Source organism: Chiloscyllium plagiosum, chromosome 22 (assembly GCF_004010195.1).
Source record: "Chiloscyllium plagiosum isolate BGI_BamShark_2017 chromosome 22, ASM401019v2, whole genome shotgun sequence".
Classification (NCBI taxonomy): domain Eukaryota; kingdom Metazoa; phylum Chordata; class Chondrichthyes; order Orectolobiformes; family Hemiscylliidae; genus Chiloscyllium; species Chiloscyllium plagiosum.
Window position 1 is genome coordinate 4,496,345 of NC_057731.1, and position 16,023 is coordinate 4,512,367.

At 42.8% G+C, this 16,023-nt stretch overlaps 1 protein-coding gene across 1 annotated transcript in view; it reads left to right on the forward strand.

The window, feature by feature from the left end:
* Positions 1-5,223: 5,223 nt before the first annotated feature.
* jmjd1cb (jumonji domain containing 1Cb) overlaps positions 5,224-16,023 on the forward strand; it is a 61,945-nt gene continuing 51,145 nt past the window's right edge. The window contains exons 1-2 of the mRNA XM_043712297.1: positions 5,224-5,482; positions 12,474-14,017. Of these exons, the coding sequence (XP_043568232.1) occupies positions 5,338-5,482; positions 12,474-14,017 (1,689 nt within the window). The 5' untranslated portion in view covers positions 5,224-5,337. The remainder of the gene's footprint in view (positions 5,483-12,473; positions 14,018-16,023) is intronic.

The window sequence follows — 16,023 nt, forward strand, 5'->3', positions numbered from 1 at the left end:
GGGGTGGGGAGATTTTGAAGCTGGTGAACTCTATGTTGAGACCATTGGGCTGTAAGCTCCCAGGGCAGAATATAAGTTGTTGTCCCTCTAGTTTACCTGTGGCCTCATTTTCAGGAGGCCCAGGATAGACCTGTTGCCAGGAGAGTGGGAGAAGGTGTTAAAATGGCTGGCCACTGGAAAGTAGTGTTGATTGGAGTACACAGAGCAGGAATGCTCTATAAATCAGGCCCCGAGTCTGTGCTTGATTTCTCCGATGTAGAGGAAACCACATTGAAAGCAACGGATGCAGTAGACCAGGTTAGAAGTGTGTGTGAATCCCTGCCAGATTTGGAATGATTGTTTGGGGCCTTGGGCGGAGGTGAGAGGGGGAGGTGGAGGGGCAGGTGTACATCCTATAGTTGCAGGGAAAGGTGCCAAGTGTGGAGAGGAGGTTGGTGGGAAGTGTGGAACTGACAAGAGAGTTGCAAAGTGAACAGTCCCTTCAGAAAGCAGATAGGGATGGGGTCTGACTGCAGGTGATAAAAATGGTGGAAGATTGTACATTGTATTTGGATATTAGTGGGGTAGTATGTGAGGTCTAGGGATTCTATCTTTATTGTGGTTGGGGGGAGAGGGGCTTTGAAGGCAGTGGAGTGGGAAATGGGGGAGATGAGGTTGAGACCATTATTAATCACAGGCCAGACCAACTTATAGTCTTTGAAGACGGAGGACTTCTGGGATGTCCTGAAGTGGAATCCCTCATCCTGGGAGCAGATGTGGCAGAGGCAGAGGATTGGGAATATGGGATTGCATTTTTGCAGGAGGACTGGTGAGAGAAGGTGTACTCGAGTTAGCTGTGGGAGTCAGTGTATTTGAAATGGATATTGGTGCGAAGTCCGTTACCAGAGATGGAAACGAAGAGGTCCAGGAAGGGGAGAGTGGTGTCAGAGATGGTCCAGGTGAACTTGGGTCAGGGTGGAAGGTGTTTAAGTAGATGAACCATTCAACCTCCTCATGGGAGCACTAGGCACCATCGATACAGCCATTGATGTAGTGGAGGAAAAGATGAGGGATGGTGCCAGTGGCACTGCATGAGAGGGATTGTTCCACATATCCTACAAAGAGGCGGGTATTGCTTGGACCTTTGCGGGCGATTTTACTAAAATTGGTTTTATTAAATATTTGGAACTTTGAATTCAGACCTATCCTTGCCCTCCTCCATTACAATCTTGAATCTACTGCGCACAACCAAATGATCCCTCACTGATAGTTCAACCACTTTTTGCATTCATTACCTAAAATTCCACGCAGAACCACCTCCTGTCTTAGCAGAATTTGTGTGTATCGCTTTAAAAGCTGTCAAGGTATGTTTTAAGAATTCTCCCTCTGAACCCTCTGAACCCTCGTGCTATGACTACCTCAGTTGTGTAGGTTTGTTCGCTGAGCTGTAGGTTTGATATCCAGACGTTTCATTACCTGGCTAGGTAACATCATCAGTGGCGACCTCCAAGTGAAGCGAAGCTGTTGTCTCCTGCTTTCTATTTATATGTTTGTCCTGGATGGGGTTCCTAGGGTTTGTGGTGATGTCACTTCCTGTTTGTTTTCTGAGGGGTTGATAGATGGTATCTAGATCTATGTGTTTGTTTATGGCGTTGTGGTTGGAGTGGCAGTCCTCTGGGAATTCTCTGGCATGTCTTTGCTTAGCCTGTCCCAGGATAGATGTGTTGTCCCAGTCAAAATAGTGTTTTTTTCATCCGTGTGTAGGGCTGCATGACGCCTGGAGGAAGAGCGCCTCATCTTCTGCCTAGGAACCCTCTAACCACAAGGGATGAATGCAGATTTCTCTAGCTTCCTCATCTCCCCTCCGCCCATCATATCTCACTCCAAACCCTTGGACTCAGCACCACCTTCTTGACCTGCAATCTTCCTCCCGATCTCTCCGTCCCCACCCCCTCTCCGGCCTATCATCCTCACCTTAACCTCCTTCCACCTATCGCATTCCCAACGCCCCTCCCCCAAGTCCCTCCTCCCTACCTTTTATCTTACCCTGCTTGGCACATCCTCCTCATTCCTGAAGTAGGGCTTATGCCCGAAACGTCGATTCTCCTGCTCCTTGGATGCTGTCTGACCTGCTGCGTTTTTCCAGCAACACATTTTTCAGCTCTGATCTCCAGCATCTGCAGTCCTCACTTTCTTCACGTGTGAGATTCAACCTATTCTGATTGCATTACTTGATTTCAGACTGAAAACACAACTTTAGATTGTAAACAGTTTGGAAGTCTTCAATGTAATGTTTAAGGGTTTTTCTTTTGCATCATCAATTTGGGATTGTACTTCCTCAGAAGAATTTGAGAAGTTTGGATTGTTATGCTTTATAAATCAGTTTAGCTGTTTATTGATCTATTATTCTTAAGTCTGCAGCTGATGAATTCCATAATTTTGCTAATTATTGATGGGCCTTCAGTTGCAATAAATACTAATCCATTTCTGGCATGTGGCTGTTCACACCCTTATTTAAAATATAATGGAAACTCCAAAACATGAGAAATCTGTTCTGTTGATTGCAAGCATTTAGATGTTTGCCTCTTACATATCCATAATTCTAATCAAGATTCTATTCCCATGAATTTTTTTTTGTTTCAAGCTATTTACATTTATCTAGAATCTCACTATTATCAAGTTCAAAGTCTATAATTCTCTGTTAATAAGAATGAGTATAAATAAATCCTAAACCAACTAAATTATTCGTTTGGATATATTAACTACTCTATTTATTTCAGTCTTATCCATTTCGTCTTATCCTGCTTTCGTGGTCGATTTTAGACCTCTACAATTGGATGTTGATCAACTGTGTTGAGTTCTAAATCACATTGAAGCATCTTAAAATTGCTATCATTTAAGGATGTCATAACTTTCTTTCTCTTGTAATTTGTGAGCTTCACTTCTTTTCCAGTTAATCTGAAAAGTGGTTCTTTTAGCTTTCTTTGGCATCGTCACTCGCCGTGAATCATTACTTTTATTACTTTTTACTTTTATGACTCTACGCAATTTTGTCATTCCCAATTTATATCTGGGTAGATTGAAACCCATGTTAATAAAATCTGGCTATTACATTAATTTAAAATAAAGCAACTGCTCTCCTTAATTTGACACGATAATCTATAGTAATTATTTGGTGATACATGTGTTCTCTGTATGAACACTTTTTTTAAAGAAATTATTTTCCATTTTTGTTTTTGCCTCCTACAACTGCCCCACAGCAGTCCCCAGTGCTTGTTTAAAAAACAATTTGCACTACTCTGGTATGAACCTTAGCTCAGTGGTTGTACTCTTGCCTTTGACACAAAAGGTCATGGATTCAGGCTCCACTCGAAAGAAACAAGCGCATGATTTAAATTCATATCTTGGTTCAGTATCAACAGAATGCTACATTGTGGGATGAATGATGTTTCTGATGAAACAGACTCTTCCATTGTTTCAGGCAACAATTTTGATGCTCCAGTTTAAGAAACAGAGACCCCCCCCACCTTCCTGGGTCCTCACCCACCAATCTCTGTATATAATGCATCATCCGCCACCATTTTTGCCACCTACAGTCAAGCCCCACCACCAGAGATATATTTCCCTCCCCACCCCTATCAGCATTCCACAGATACCATTTGCTCGATGACTCCCTTGTTAGGTCCACGCCCCCCACCAACCCACCCTCCACTCCCGACACCTTCCATTGTCATGACAAGAGGTGTAAAACCTTTGCCTACACCTCCCACCTCACCTCCACCCAGGGTCCCAAAGGATCCTTACACATCTGGCAGAGATTTTCCTGCACATCCAAACACTTAATCTACTTTATCAGTTGCTCTTGATGTGGTCTCTTCTACACTGGGAAGACAGGATGTCAACTTATGGAACGGTTCAGAGAATATCTCTGGTACTCACGCACCAAGCAACCCCACTACCCTGTGGCCAACCACTTCAACACCCCCTCCCACTCTGTCAAGGACATGCAAGTCCTGGGCCGCCTCTACTGCCAAATCCTAGCCACCTGATGCCTGGAGGAAGAAAGCCTCATCTTCCATCCTGGAACCCTCCAACCACACAGCATTAACATTGATTTCACCAGTTTCCTCATCTCCCCTCCCCCCACCTTATCCCAGATTGAACCCTCCAACTCAGCACCACTCCCTTGAACTGTTCTACTTGTCCATCTTCCTTCCCACCTGTTGTGGTTCTGTTCGCCGAGCTGAAAGTTTTTGTTGCAAACGTTTCGTCCCCTGGCTAGGCGACATCATCAGTGCTTGGGAGCCTCCTGCGAAGCGCTTCTTTGATGTTTCCTCCGGTGTTTATAGTGGTCTGTCCCTGCCGCTTCCGGTTGTCAGTTTCAGCTGTCCGCTGTAGTGGTTGGTATATTGGTCCAGGTCGATGTGTTTGTTGATGGAGTTTGTGGATGAATGTCATGCCTCTAGGAATTCCCTGGCTGTTTTCTGTCTGGCTTGCCCTATGATAGTAGTGTTGTCCCAGTCGGATTCATGTTGCTTGTTGTCTGCGTGTGTGGCTGCTAAGGATAGCTGGTCGTGTCGTTTTGTGGCTAGTTGATGTTCATGTATGCGGGTTGTTAGCTGTCTTCCTGTTTGTCCTATATAGTGTTTTGTGCAGTCCTTGCATGGTATTTTGTACACTACATTAGTTTTGCTCATGTTGGGTATCGGGTCCTTCGTTCTGGTGAGTTGTTGTCTGAGCGTGGCTGTTGGTTTGTGTCAAAAACTTCCAGCTCGGCGAACAGAACCACAACAACGAGCACCCGAGCTACATTCCTTCCCACCTGTCTGCTCCAACCTATCACTATCATCCCCCCCATCTTCATCTACTTATCGCCTTTTAAGCTACCTTCCCATTTATTTGTCAGCCCCCTTGGGCTAGCCCCACATCCCTGATGAAGGGCTTATGCCCGAAACATCGACTCTCCTGCTCCTCGGATGCTGCCAGACCTACTGTGCTTTTCCAGTGCTGCACTTTTTTACGCTAACAAGGGTATAATATGTGTTAAAATAACTAATGACTAATCTTCTGATGGCTCCTTTATTTTCTCGAATTTCTATGTTCATACGGTTCAGATTCGTGCTTATCTGAAACACTGTACTTTTACATTGTTCAATACATTTGTTGGGAATGCATTATAATAGAATGTACACTGAAGAAACATTTCTATTGACATCCAAATACAACTTTATACTCAAATATTAAGCATTTTATGATTTTTGAAGTTTATTGCAACAATTTCTGTAAAAATTGTAAAGGGTTTTATTTGATCATGTTCAGGGTCATTATACACGCGCACAAGCCAATAGTCCCCGACCGATGATGAATTCCCAGACCACATCAGGAAAGCAGAATCAGCATCAGCAAAAAATCATTCGTTCAAACAAAAGGAAAGAATCTGATAGCAGTATACCAGATGAAGATAAGATAAAGGAGGACAAATGTGAGAATCCTGTAAAAGAAGGTAAAAATTGCGTCATTTTTATTTTTGTTTCTTTTCACAGTTCAAACACATGAACTATAGCTGCTGGGAAAAATATTATTAAATTAATATGATTGGAAATGCATTTTGGTAGATCAAACAGTGGATGAAAAATGGGAAACTTTCAAAACAGAGATGAATAGGTGCAAGCCAGCTACATACCCATGAGAATCTATACAGAGTATCCAAAGCTGGAACACCCTGGATGACTAAGGAAGTTGCTGAGAAAGTAAAGAAAAAAAAAGGAAACATGTGATGCAAAACAATAATAATAATAGAGATCAGGAAGACCATCTTAAATGCAGGAGCAACGTGAAGACTTGAATAAGGAAGGTTCAGAGGAACCATGAGGAAGGAATGGCAGGCTGCATTAAACCGTAAAATATCAACTATATTAACAGTAAATGATTGCAAACAATAGAGTGGAGAGAGGAACAAGCAGAGTGAACTGCTCACTGAAACAAAAGATATGGCAAAGATACTAAATGAACACTTTGCTTCTGTTTCTCTCAAATTAAAAAAAGGTGACAATGGCCCAGTTGAAAATGTGGGTTTCAAGTAACTGAGCTGTACAGTGATAGATAAAGAAGAGGTGATAAGAAGGCTGACAGCACTCCAGGAAGAGAAATGATGGGCCTGGATGGGTTGCATGCTATATTGTGAGAGAGGTAAGGGAGCAAATTGCCTAACCGCTGACAGAAATTTTCCAGGCTTCTCTGAACCCAGAATTAGTCCCGGGGTAATTGGAGAATTGCAAATGTGATGCTATTGTTAAGGAACGGGACAAAGGATCACCCAGAAAACTACAGACCTCAGTTTGAGATCAACAGTGGGAGAACTAAAGGAGGCTGTAATACGAGATAAGTATACACTTACAGAAAAATAAATTAATACTAAACAGTCAACGTGACTTTGTCAAGGGCAATCATGTCTGACAATTTAATTGCATTCTTTGATGAGGTGGTTGAATGTAGTGCTGTGGATGTTGCATATTTGAACTTCCCTGAAAGTATGGGCGGCACAGTGGTTAGCACTGCTGCCTCACAGCGCCAGAGACCCGGGTTCAATTCTTGCCTCAGGCAACTGTCTGTGTGGAGTTTGCACATTCTCCCCGTGTCTGCGTGGGTTTCCTCCGGATGCTCCGGTTTCCTCCCACAGTCCAAAAATGTGCAGATTAGGTGAATTGGCCATGCTAAATTGCCCATAGTATTAGGTGAAAGGGTAAATGTAGGGGAATGGGTCTGGGTGGGTTACTCTTCGGAGGGTCGGTGTGGACTTGTTGGGCCGAAGGGCCTGTTTCCACACTGTAAACAATCTAATCTAATCTAATCTAATCTAATCTATTTGATATAGTGCCACATGGTAGGTTGGTAAGCAAATTAGAAATGTTTGGAATTGACTGGTCCTTGGCAGCATTGGTTAGAAATTGGCTGAAAGAAAGGAATAGAGGGTCGTTGTAGATGGGCATTTCTCAGACTAAGGATGAGTTGAGGAAGTGTTATTTCCCACGGATCAATGCTGGGATTCTTGCTTTTTCTGATTTACATAAACAATTTTGAGATGGGTGTTGAGGGCAAAATTTCTAAATTTTCAGATGATATTAAGCTAGGGAGAATAGTGAATTATGAGGGTAATGCTGAGCAACTTCAGAGAAACATTGCCAATTTTGCCAAATGAACAAACACCTAACAGTTGAATTTCAATGCAGAGAAATGAGACAATGTGTTTTGGTGGAAAAAAAAAGCATGGAGTGGCAATGCAAATTTGAAGGGAGTACAGGAGCAGAGGGATCTCTGGGTTCATGTGCATAGTTCTGTGAAGGTGATCAGGCAATTTGAAACCATTATTAAGACAGCTTCTAGGATCATTGACTTAAAAAGGTATAGAAGCAAGGAAGTGATGCTACGCCTCTTAAAATCATTGGTCGGAACACATTTGGAGTTTGTATACAGTCCTGGGCACCTTTATTGAAGGAAGGATATTAAAACTTTTGAGAAGAGACAAAGGAAATTCACTGGAATGATATCTGGAATGAAGGATATTGGATGCAAGGAAAGATTAGTGAAATTGGGCTTATTGGGTTTCTTGAAGCAATATGTAAATAGTCCAACTCAGGAAGGGACCATACTAGACCTGGTGATCAAAGTTTCATTGGGAGCAGAGATCATAATTCTTTATGGATAAGGATAAAAATAGTCCTCAGCTGTAAGTAATAAATTGAGGGAAGGCTCACAACGACAATATTAGTCAGGAACTGGGGAATATAGATTGGGGGCGGCTGTTTGAAGGTAAATCCACATCTGTCATGTAGGAATGTTTTAAAGGCCTGTTGATTAGAGTTGAGGACCAGCATGTTCCTGTGAAATTGAAGGTTGAGGATGGCAAGATTAGGAAACCTTGAATGATAGAAGAAATTGTGAGCTTAGTCAAAAAGAGGCATACTTAAGGTTTAGGAAACTGAAGACAGACAGGACCTGCAAAGAATATAAAGACAGCAGAAAAACATTTAAATAAGGTTCAGGAGAGCTGAAAGGGGTCATGAAATGTCTTGGCAGACAGGATTGAGGGAAATCTCAAGGTGTTTTGTGCGTACATAAGGTGAAGAGGGAGGCTGAAGAAAGAATAGGCCCACTGAAGGACAAGGAGGGAATTTGAGTGGAGCCGGAGGAAGTTGATGAGGTCCTTGATGAATACTTTGCATAGGTATTCACACTGGAGATGGACATGGTCGATGATGAGTCTAGAGAGAGCAATGTTGATATTCTAGGACATATCAATATAAAAAAGGAGATATTGGGTATTTTGAAAAGCATTAAGATAGACAACTCCCCAGGACCTGATGTTATCGTCCCAGAATACTGAGGGAGGCGAGGGGGGAATTTCTGGGACCTTGTATGAAATCTTTGTATTGTGCTTAGTCACAGGAGAGGTCCCAGAAGACCTGAAAATCACCAAGGTTGTTCCTTGGCTTAAGAAAGGCAACAGGGATAAACCAGGAAATAACAGGCTGGTGAGCCCTATTTCAGTGAGAGGGAAATTATTGGAGGAGATTCTCAGGACAGGATTTACTCGCATTTGGAAAACTATGGATTTATTAACAATAGAAAGTATAGCTTTGTGCGTGGAAGATTGCATCTGTCAAACTTGATTGAGTTTGTTGAGGAAGTGACTAAGTGATTGATATAGGCAGGGCAGGTCTGTATGGATTTTAACAGTGCCTTTGTCAAGATCCCTTATAGCAGGCTGATACAAAAAGTGAAGTCACATGGGATCTGTGGTGAGCTCAGAAAATGGATACAGAACTGGCTTGGTCATAGAAGACAAAGTGGCAGTGGAAGAGTATTTTTCCAACTGGAAATCTGTAACCAGTGATGTTAGAACATAGAACAGTACAGCACTGAGCAGGCTCTTCGGCCCACAACGTTGTGCCGAACATTTACCTTAATCTAAGATCAACTTAACCTGCACACCCCTCAATTTACTGACGTCCATGTGCTTGTCCAGCAGTCGCTTAAACGTCCCTAGTATCTCTGACTCTACTACCACCGCTGGCAGTGCATTCCACACACCCACCACTCTCTGCGTAAGGAACATACTTGACATCTCCCCTATACTTTCCTCCAATCACCTTAAAATTATTTTAAGGCTTTTTCCCAAGGCAGGAATGGCTACCTATCTATGCCTCTCATTACCTTGTACACCTCTATCAAGTCACCTCTCTTCCTCCTCCTCTCCAGTGTGAAAAGCCTGAGCTCACTCAACCTCTCTTCATAAGACAAGCCCTCCAATCCAGAGAGCATCCTGGTAAATCACCTCTACCCCCCTCTCTGATAAAATCTATATCCTTCCTATAAAAAGATGGCCAGAACTGGACACAATATTCCAAGTGTGGTCTAACCAGTGTTTTATAGAGCTACAGCAAAATCTTGCATCTCTTCAACTCAATCCCCCTGTTAATGAAAGCCAAAACACCATAGGCCCTCTTAACAACCCTATCAACTTGGGTGGCATCTTTGAGGGATCTATATACGTGGGCCCCAAGATCTTGCTGTTCCTCCACACTGCCCAGAATCCTGTCTTTTAACCCTATATTCAACATTCAAATTTGACCTTCTAACATTCATCACTTCGCATTTATCTAGGTTGAACTCCATCTGTCATTTCTGACCCCAGCTCTGCATCCTGTCAATGTCTTGTTGTAGCCTGCAACAGCCCTCAACACTACCTACAACACCACTGACCTTTGTGTCATCGACAATCTTTCTAACCCACCCTTCCACTTCATCCAAGTCATTTATAAAAACTACAAAGAACAGAGGCCAAAGAACAGATCCCTGCAGAACACCACTGGTCACCGACCTCCAGGCAGAATACTTTCCATCCACTGCCACTTGCTGTCTTCTTTCGGCCAGTCAATTCTGTATCCAGACAGCCAAATTTTCCTGTATCTCATACCTCCTGACTTTCTGAATGAGTCTACCGTGGGGAACCTTATCAACTGCCTTACTGAAATCCATTTACACCACATCCACTGCTCGACTTTTGTCAACTTGTCTCATACATCCTCAAAGACCGCAATAAGGCTTGTGAGGCATGACCTGCCCCTCATAAAACCATGCTGGCTATCATTAATCAAAGTATGTTTTTCCAAATAATGATAAATCCTATCTCTCAGAATTCTTCCAGACGTAAGACTGACTGGTCTGTAATTCACAGGGATTTCACTGTTCCCTTTCTTGAACAGAGGAACAACATTTCACCTTCCTCCAAACATCTGGTACTACTCCTGTGGAGAGTGAGGATGCAAAGATCATTGCCAGAGGCACAGTAATCTCATTCCTCGCTTCCCGTAGTAACCTTGGATACATCTGGTCCAGCCCTGGGGACTTAATCTTTCTCTTCTTTTGTCATCTAAGGCTTACACCTTACCATTCCTTGCCTATCTCAGTGGGACAAAGTTATCCAACCTCACAACAAGTGCTCCTTAAACAGCGTCCACACTTATGTTGTACGTTTACTGTAGAACAATTGTTCCCAATTTATACTCCACAGCTCCTGTCAGATAGCAGCATAATGTCCCCTCCCTCAATTAGATACCTTCCCATACTATCTGTTCCTATCCCTCTTCGTGGCTATGGTAATGGTGAGGCAGATGTGGTCACTGTCACTGAGAGATCTGACATCTGGCCTGGCTCATTGCCTAGCACCAAAACCAGTATGGGCTCCCCTACTTGGCTTAGCTACATATTGAGGAGGAGAAAGTGAGGACTGCAGATGCTGGAGATCAGAGCTTACAAATGTGTTGTTGGAAAAGCGCAGCAGGTCAGGCAGCATCAAAGGAACAGGAGAATCGACGTTTCGGGCATAAGCCCTTCTTCAGGAATCCTGAAAAAGGGCGTATGCCCGAATGTCGATTCTTCTGTTCCTTTGATGCTGTCTGACCTGCTGCGCTTTTCCAGCAACACATTTTTAAGCTCCTAACTACATATTGAGTCAGGAATCCTTCCTGGACACACCTGACAAAATCCTTTACACATGGGTCTGGGTGGGTTGCTCTTCGGAGGGTCGGTGTGGACTTGTTGGGCTGAAGGGACTGTTTCCACACACTAAGTAATCTAATCTAATCAAAACATAGTTGTATTTGAGTGGCACGATGGCATAGTGGTTAGCACTGTTGCCTCACAGTGCCAGAGACCTGGGTCCAATTCCCGCCTCAGGCAAATGCCTGTGTGGAGTTTGCACATTCTCCCTGTGTCTGCGTGGGTTTTCTCCGGGTGCTCCGGTTTCCTCCCACAGTCCAAAAATGTGCAGTTTAGGTGAATTGGCCATGCTAAATTGCCCGTAGTGTTAGGTGAAGGGGTAAATGTAAGGGAATGGGTCTGGGTGGGTTATTCTTCGGAGGGTCGGTGTGGACTTGGGCCGAAGGGCCTGTAAGTAATCTAATCTAATGTAAAAAATATTACAAACAACAGTGGCACTAATCCCTGCAGAACAGTGAGAGAGGTAAAAAAGGAGGGAGTATCATTGTTAATTAGAGAGTGCATCACAGCTGCAGAAAAGGAAGTTATAGGGGAGGGTTTGTCTACTGAGTCAGTATGGGTGGAAGGCAGCAACAGGAAAGGAGCAGTGACTTTAATGGTGTTTTCTATAGAACAACCCTTTTTTCTCTCTCTCTCTCTCTCTCTCAATAGCGGCAGAGAAATGGCAGAACAGGTTGGAAAGAAGATCTTGGAAAGGTGCAGATGTAACAGTTGTTGTTATAAGTGACTTCAACTAGAGTCAAGAGTGTGGTGCTGGAAAAGCACAGCAGATCAGGCAGCAAACGAGGAGCAGGAGAATTGATGTTTCGGGCAAGAGCCCTTCATCAGGAATGAGGCTTAAGAGCTGAGGGGGTGGAGAGATAAAGAAGAGGAGGGAATAGGAGGATACAGACTGTGTAGAGTCAAAAGGTTTTTAGTTTAGAGAGGTGTCACGTATTGGTTCAGGCTTGTTGGGACAAAGGGCCTGTTTCTGTGCTGTGCTGTCCTTTGTTCTTGCTTCTTCTTAAAGCAGAGAACATTAAGACGTGACCTTATTGAGGTATTTAAAGTTATGAATAATGTTGACAGGGTAAAGAAAGATATTCTGATACCACTAGTTGGTATGTCAGTAACTATGGGGTCACAATTTCAAGATTGTCAGCAAGAGAGCTAGGAATGAGATGAGGGAAGCTGCTTTCCGAAGAGAGTTGTCAGGATTTGGAATGTGCTGCCTGGGAGAGTGGTGGAGGTGCATTCTATAGGAGGTTTAAAAAGAGAGCTGGATATATATATTTCAAAGTGATGAATTTAGAGGGCTGTGGAGTTAGGGCTGGAGATCGGGCCTGGCTGGGTATCTCTTTCTGAAGCCAGTACAGCCATAATGGATTGAATGGCCTCCCTCTGTTCTGTAAAATTCTATGAGTCTAATATAATTTATTTCATATTTCACACAGAATCTTCAAAGAACAAAATAAAGCAGTCTGTTAATAAAAGGAGAAAGCAAGAAGAGGGTGAAAAGCAAGTGACTTTGGAAAGGCTGAAAACAGTTTCTAACTCTGATACTGAAAGCAGTGAGTCTGAAAACTCTAGTAATAAAGTCATCTTGGATTCTTCCTCTGAGCAAAGTTCAGAAAAAGAACTGGAAAATAAAATCATTTCTGATAACACTAAAGATGAAGGCAAGTCCCAGGATGACACAGGAACAGAGGAACAGATGGAAATCGATTGGTCATCTCCCTGTGATGAAAGGCAGGAGGTAAAGAATGACAATGGAATACTGAAGTCAGAACATGCTGATACGCAAATTGACCCCCAAAGTATAGAGTTTGGTCGACAACAGAGTATAAAATTGCAAGAAGTGAGTCCAAGGTGCACTGTAAAAGTAAAAACAACCAGTGAATCTTTGTCTTTGGAATCTTCATCAGAAACCACACAAAAACCATCTGTACAGAACTCTGTATCTGATGTCAGTAATGGAACTTTACCAGACAATCTGCTTAATAAAACTGTCAACATCCCTTCTCATGGCCTTACATCTCAGAACCTGGAAACAAACCTCAGTACTCCAATGCATTTGATTGTGAACAAACGTACTTCAGACTTTCAGAAATCAGCAGCAGAGCTGCATCTAAATAATAAAATTATCACTGAAGACAAATCTGAAGCTCGTGCATTCTCAACTGTTAAGGAAACCAATAATAGATCAGAAAAGGAAAAATCTGCTAATTCCTCAGGACAAGAACTCACTGCTTCTTACAAAAACAAACCAAATAAAACGAACACTTTACCTGATACTCTGAAGCCTAAAATCGCTTATCCTTGCAACCCAACTGCTTGTATCACCAAGCCAACGACAAGATGTAAAAATGACTCAAGATCCAGCCTCCAACTTGTGGGCTCAAAGACTGTTATGGAAACTACAAAAAGCCCTTTAATTGTTGATAAGAATGAGCGCTTTACAGTTTACAGGGATCCAGCCTTGGTTGGACATGACACAGGGGCTAAATCTTTGTCTCCATATTTGCACCCACATCTTCATCCTCTTCATACCTCATCGCATTCATCTTCCTTGACCACAAATAGTTCTCATCCAGCCCTAAGAGCAGCATCGCATCATGTTTCCAGTTCACCACGGACTTCCGTGTCAAGCAGTGCTCATATTCTCAGTAGTGGCTCACCCCATTCAGTTCACTCTACCCACCACCTTCCAACTGTCTTACCAGGAGTTCCATCGGGGCCTTTGGTGTGTGGGCATTTAGATTCTGTGCATGTAAGAAATTTAAATCCCTTAACACTGGCTCACCATCAGCAGTTTTTACAGCAACAGTCATCTCCGCTCCTTGGCCAGACCCATCCATCTGCTTATAACCAACTTGGACTCTATCCAATAATCTGGCAGTATCCAAATGGCACTCAGTTGTCTCCAGGGTTGAGTATGACCTCATCTAAGTGGGTCCACCCTGATAACCCTCTGAGTGCTGAAGCTTCTTTGAGGAGGGTATGTTCCTTTCTTGTATACAGTGCAAGTGTGAGGATTTAAATTGGTTGTTGTCTCACTTGAATTTTAAAGAACAGTGCTCAACCCTGGTGGACGTTGTTGTACATTCACTGAAGTTGCTAAATTATCAACTTGTTATTGAGATGAATATTACCAATGATGAGAAATAAATCCACAGTTTTAATAATTCCTGATCTGTAAAATCTTTAAACTGAAATCTTTTTTTTCAACTTCTTGCTGTTCGTATCTCATGCTTGAGTAGTTCATTTTTTGGGCTTCGAGTAGGTCTTTCAATCAAATCTGTTTGTTTCAAAATGAGTTGATGCATAACTGTGAAACTTGTTATAGAATCATAGAGATTTACAACATGGAAACAGACCCTTCTGTCCAACTCGGCCATGCCAACCAGACAACCCAAACCAAACTAGACCCATTTGCCAGCACTTGGCCTGTATCCGTCTAAACTCTTCCTATTCATATACCCATTCAGATGCCTTTTAAATGCTGTAATTGTACTAGCCTCCACCACTTCCTATGGCAGCACATTCCATGCACGCACAGCCCTCTCTGTGAAAAAGTTGCCCCTTCGGTCCTTTAAATCTTTCCCCTTTCTCACCCTAAGCCTATGCTTTTTAGTTCTGGACCCCCCCATCACAGGGAAATAATCTTGTATGTTTACTTTATTCATGCCCTTTATGATTTTGTAAACCTCTATAAGGTCATCCCTCAACCTCCGACACTCCAGGGAAAACAGCCCCAACCTACTCCGCCTCTCCCTGTACCTCAAACCCTCTAACCGTGGCAACATCTTTGTAAATCTTTTCTGAACCATTTCAAGTTTCACAACATCTTTCTTATAGCAGGGACACCAGAATTGCACGCACTATTCCAAAAGTGGCCTAACCAATGTCCTGTACAGCCACAACATGACCATTCAACTCCTGTATTCAGTGTTTTGACCAATATAGGAAAGCATACTAAATGCCTTCTTCACTGTCCTAACTACCTGAGTCTCCACTTTCAAGGAACTATGAACCTGCAATCCAAGATCTTTTTGTTCAGCAACACTCCCCAGGACTTTAACATTAAGTGTATAAATTCTGTCCTGATTTGCCTTTCCAAAATGCAGCACGTCATATTTATCTAAATTAAACTCCATCTGCTACGCCTCAGCTCATTGATCAACATCCCATTCTACTCCGAGGTAACCTCCCTCAATGTCTGCTACGCCTCCAATTTTGGTGTCATCTGCAAACTTACTAATTATATCTCCAACATTCACATCCAAATCCTTTATAAAAATTATGAAAAGCAGTGGACCCAGCACCGATCCTTGTGGCACACAGCTGGACACAGGCCTCCAGTCTGAAAAGCAACCCTCTGTCTCCTACCCTTCAAGCCAGTTCTATATCCAAATATCTAGCTCTCCCTCTATTCCATGTGATCTAACCTTGCTAACCAGTCTACCATGAGGAACCTTTCCGAAAGCCTTATTGAAGTTTATATAAATCAAGTCCACTGCTCTGCCTTCATCAATCCTCTTTGTTACTTCTTCAGAAAAACTCAATCAAGTTGGAGGGACATGATTTCTTATGCATACAACCATGTTGACTATCTCTAATCAGTCCTTGCCTATCCAAATACATGCAAATCTTGTCCGTCAGGATTCCCTCCAGCAGTTTGCCCACCACTGATGTCAGGCTCACCAGTCTATAGTTCCCTGGCTTTTCCTTACCACCTTACTTATATGTTTGCTTTTTGAAAAATTAGGTCATTTTTTTAATTGGCAGTGAATATAGAGAATTTTGATCTTGACAATCTTATCAAGCCCTTGCACTTGAGAATATTCAAGAGAAAAGTGTGTAGCCCCTGGGAATGAGCTCAGGCTTGGCAGCGGAATAACTGTCCACATCTCTCTCTCTTTCTCTCTGTCTCTGTCTTTCTCATTCTCTCTCTCTCTCTCTCTCTCTCTCTCTCTCTCTCTCTCTCTCTCTCTCTCTCTCTCT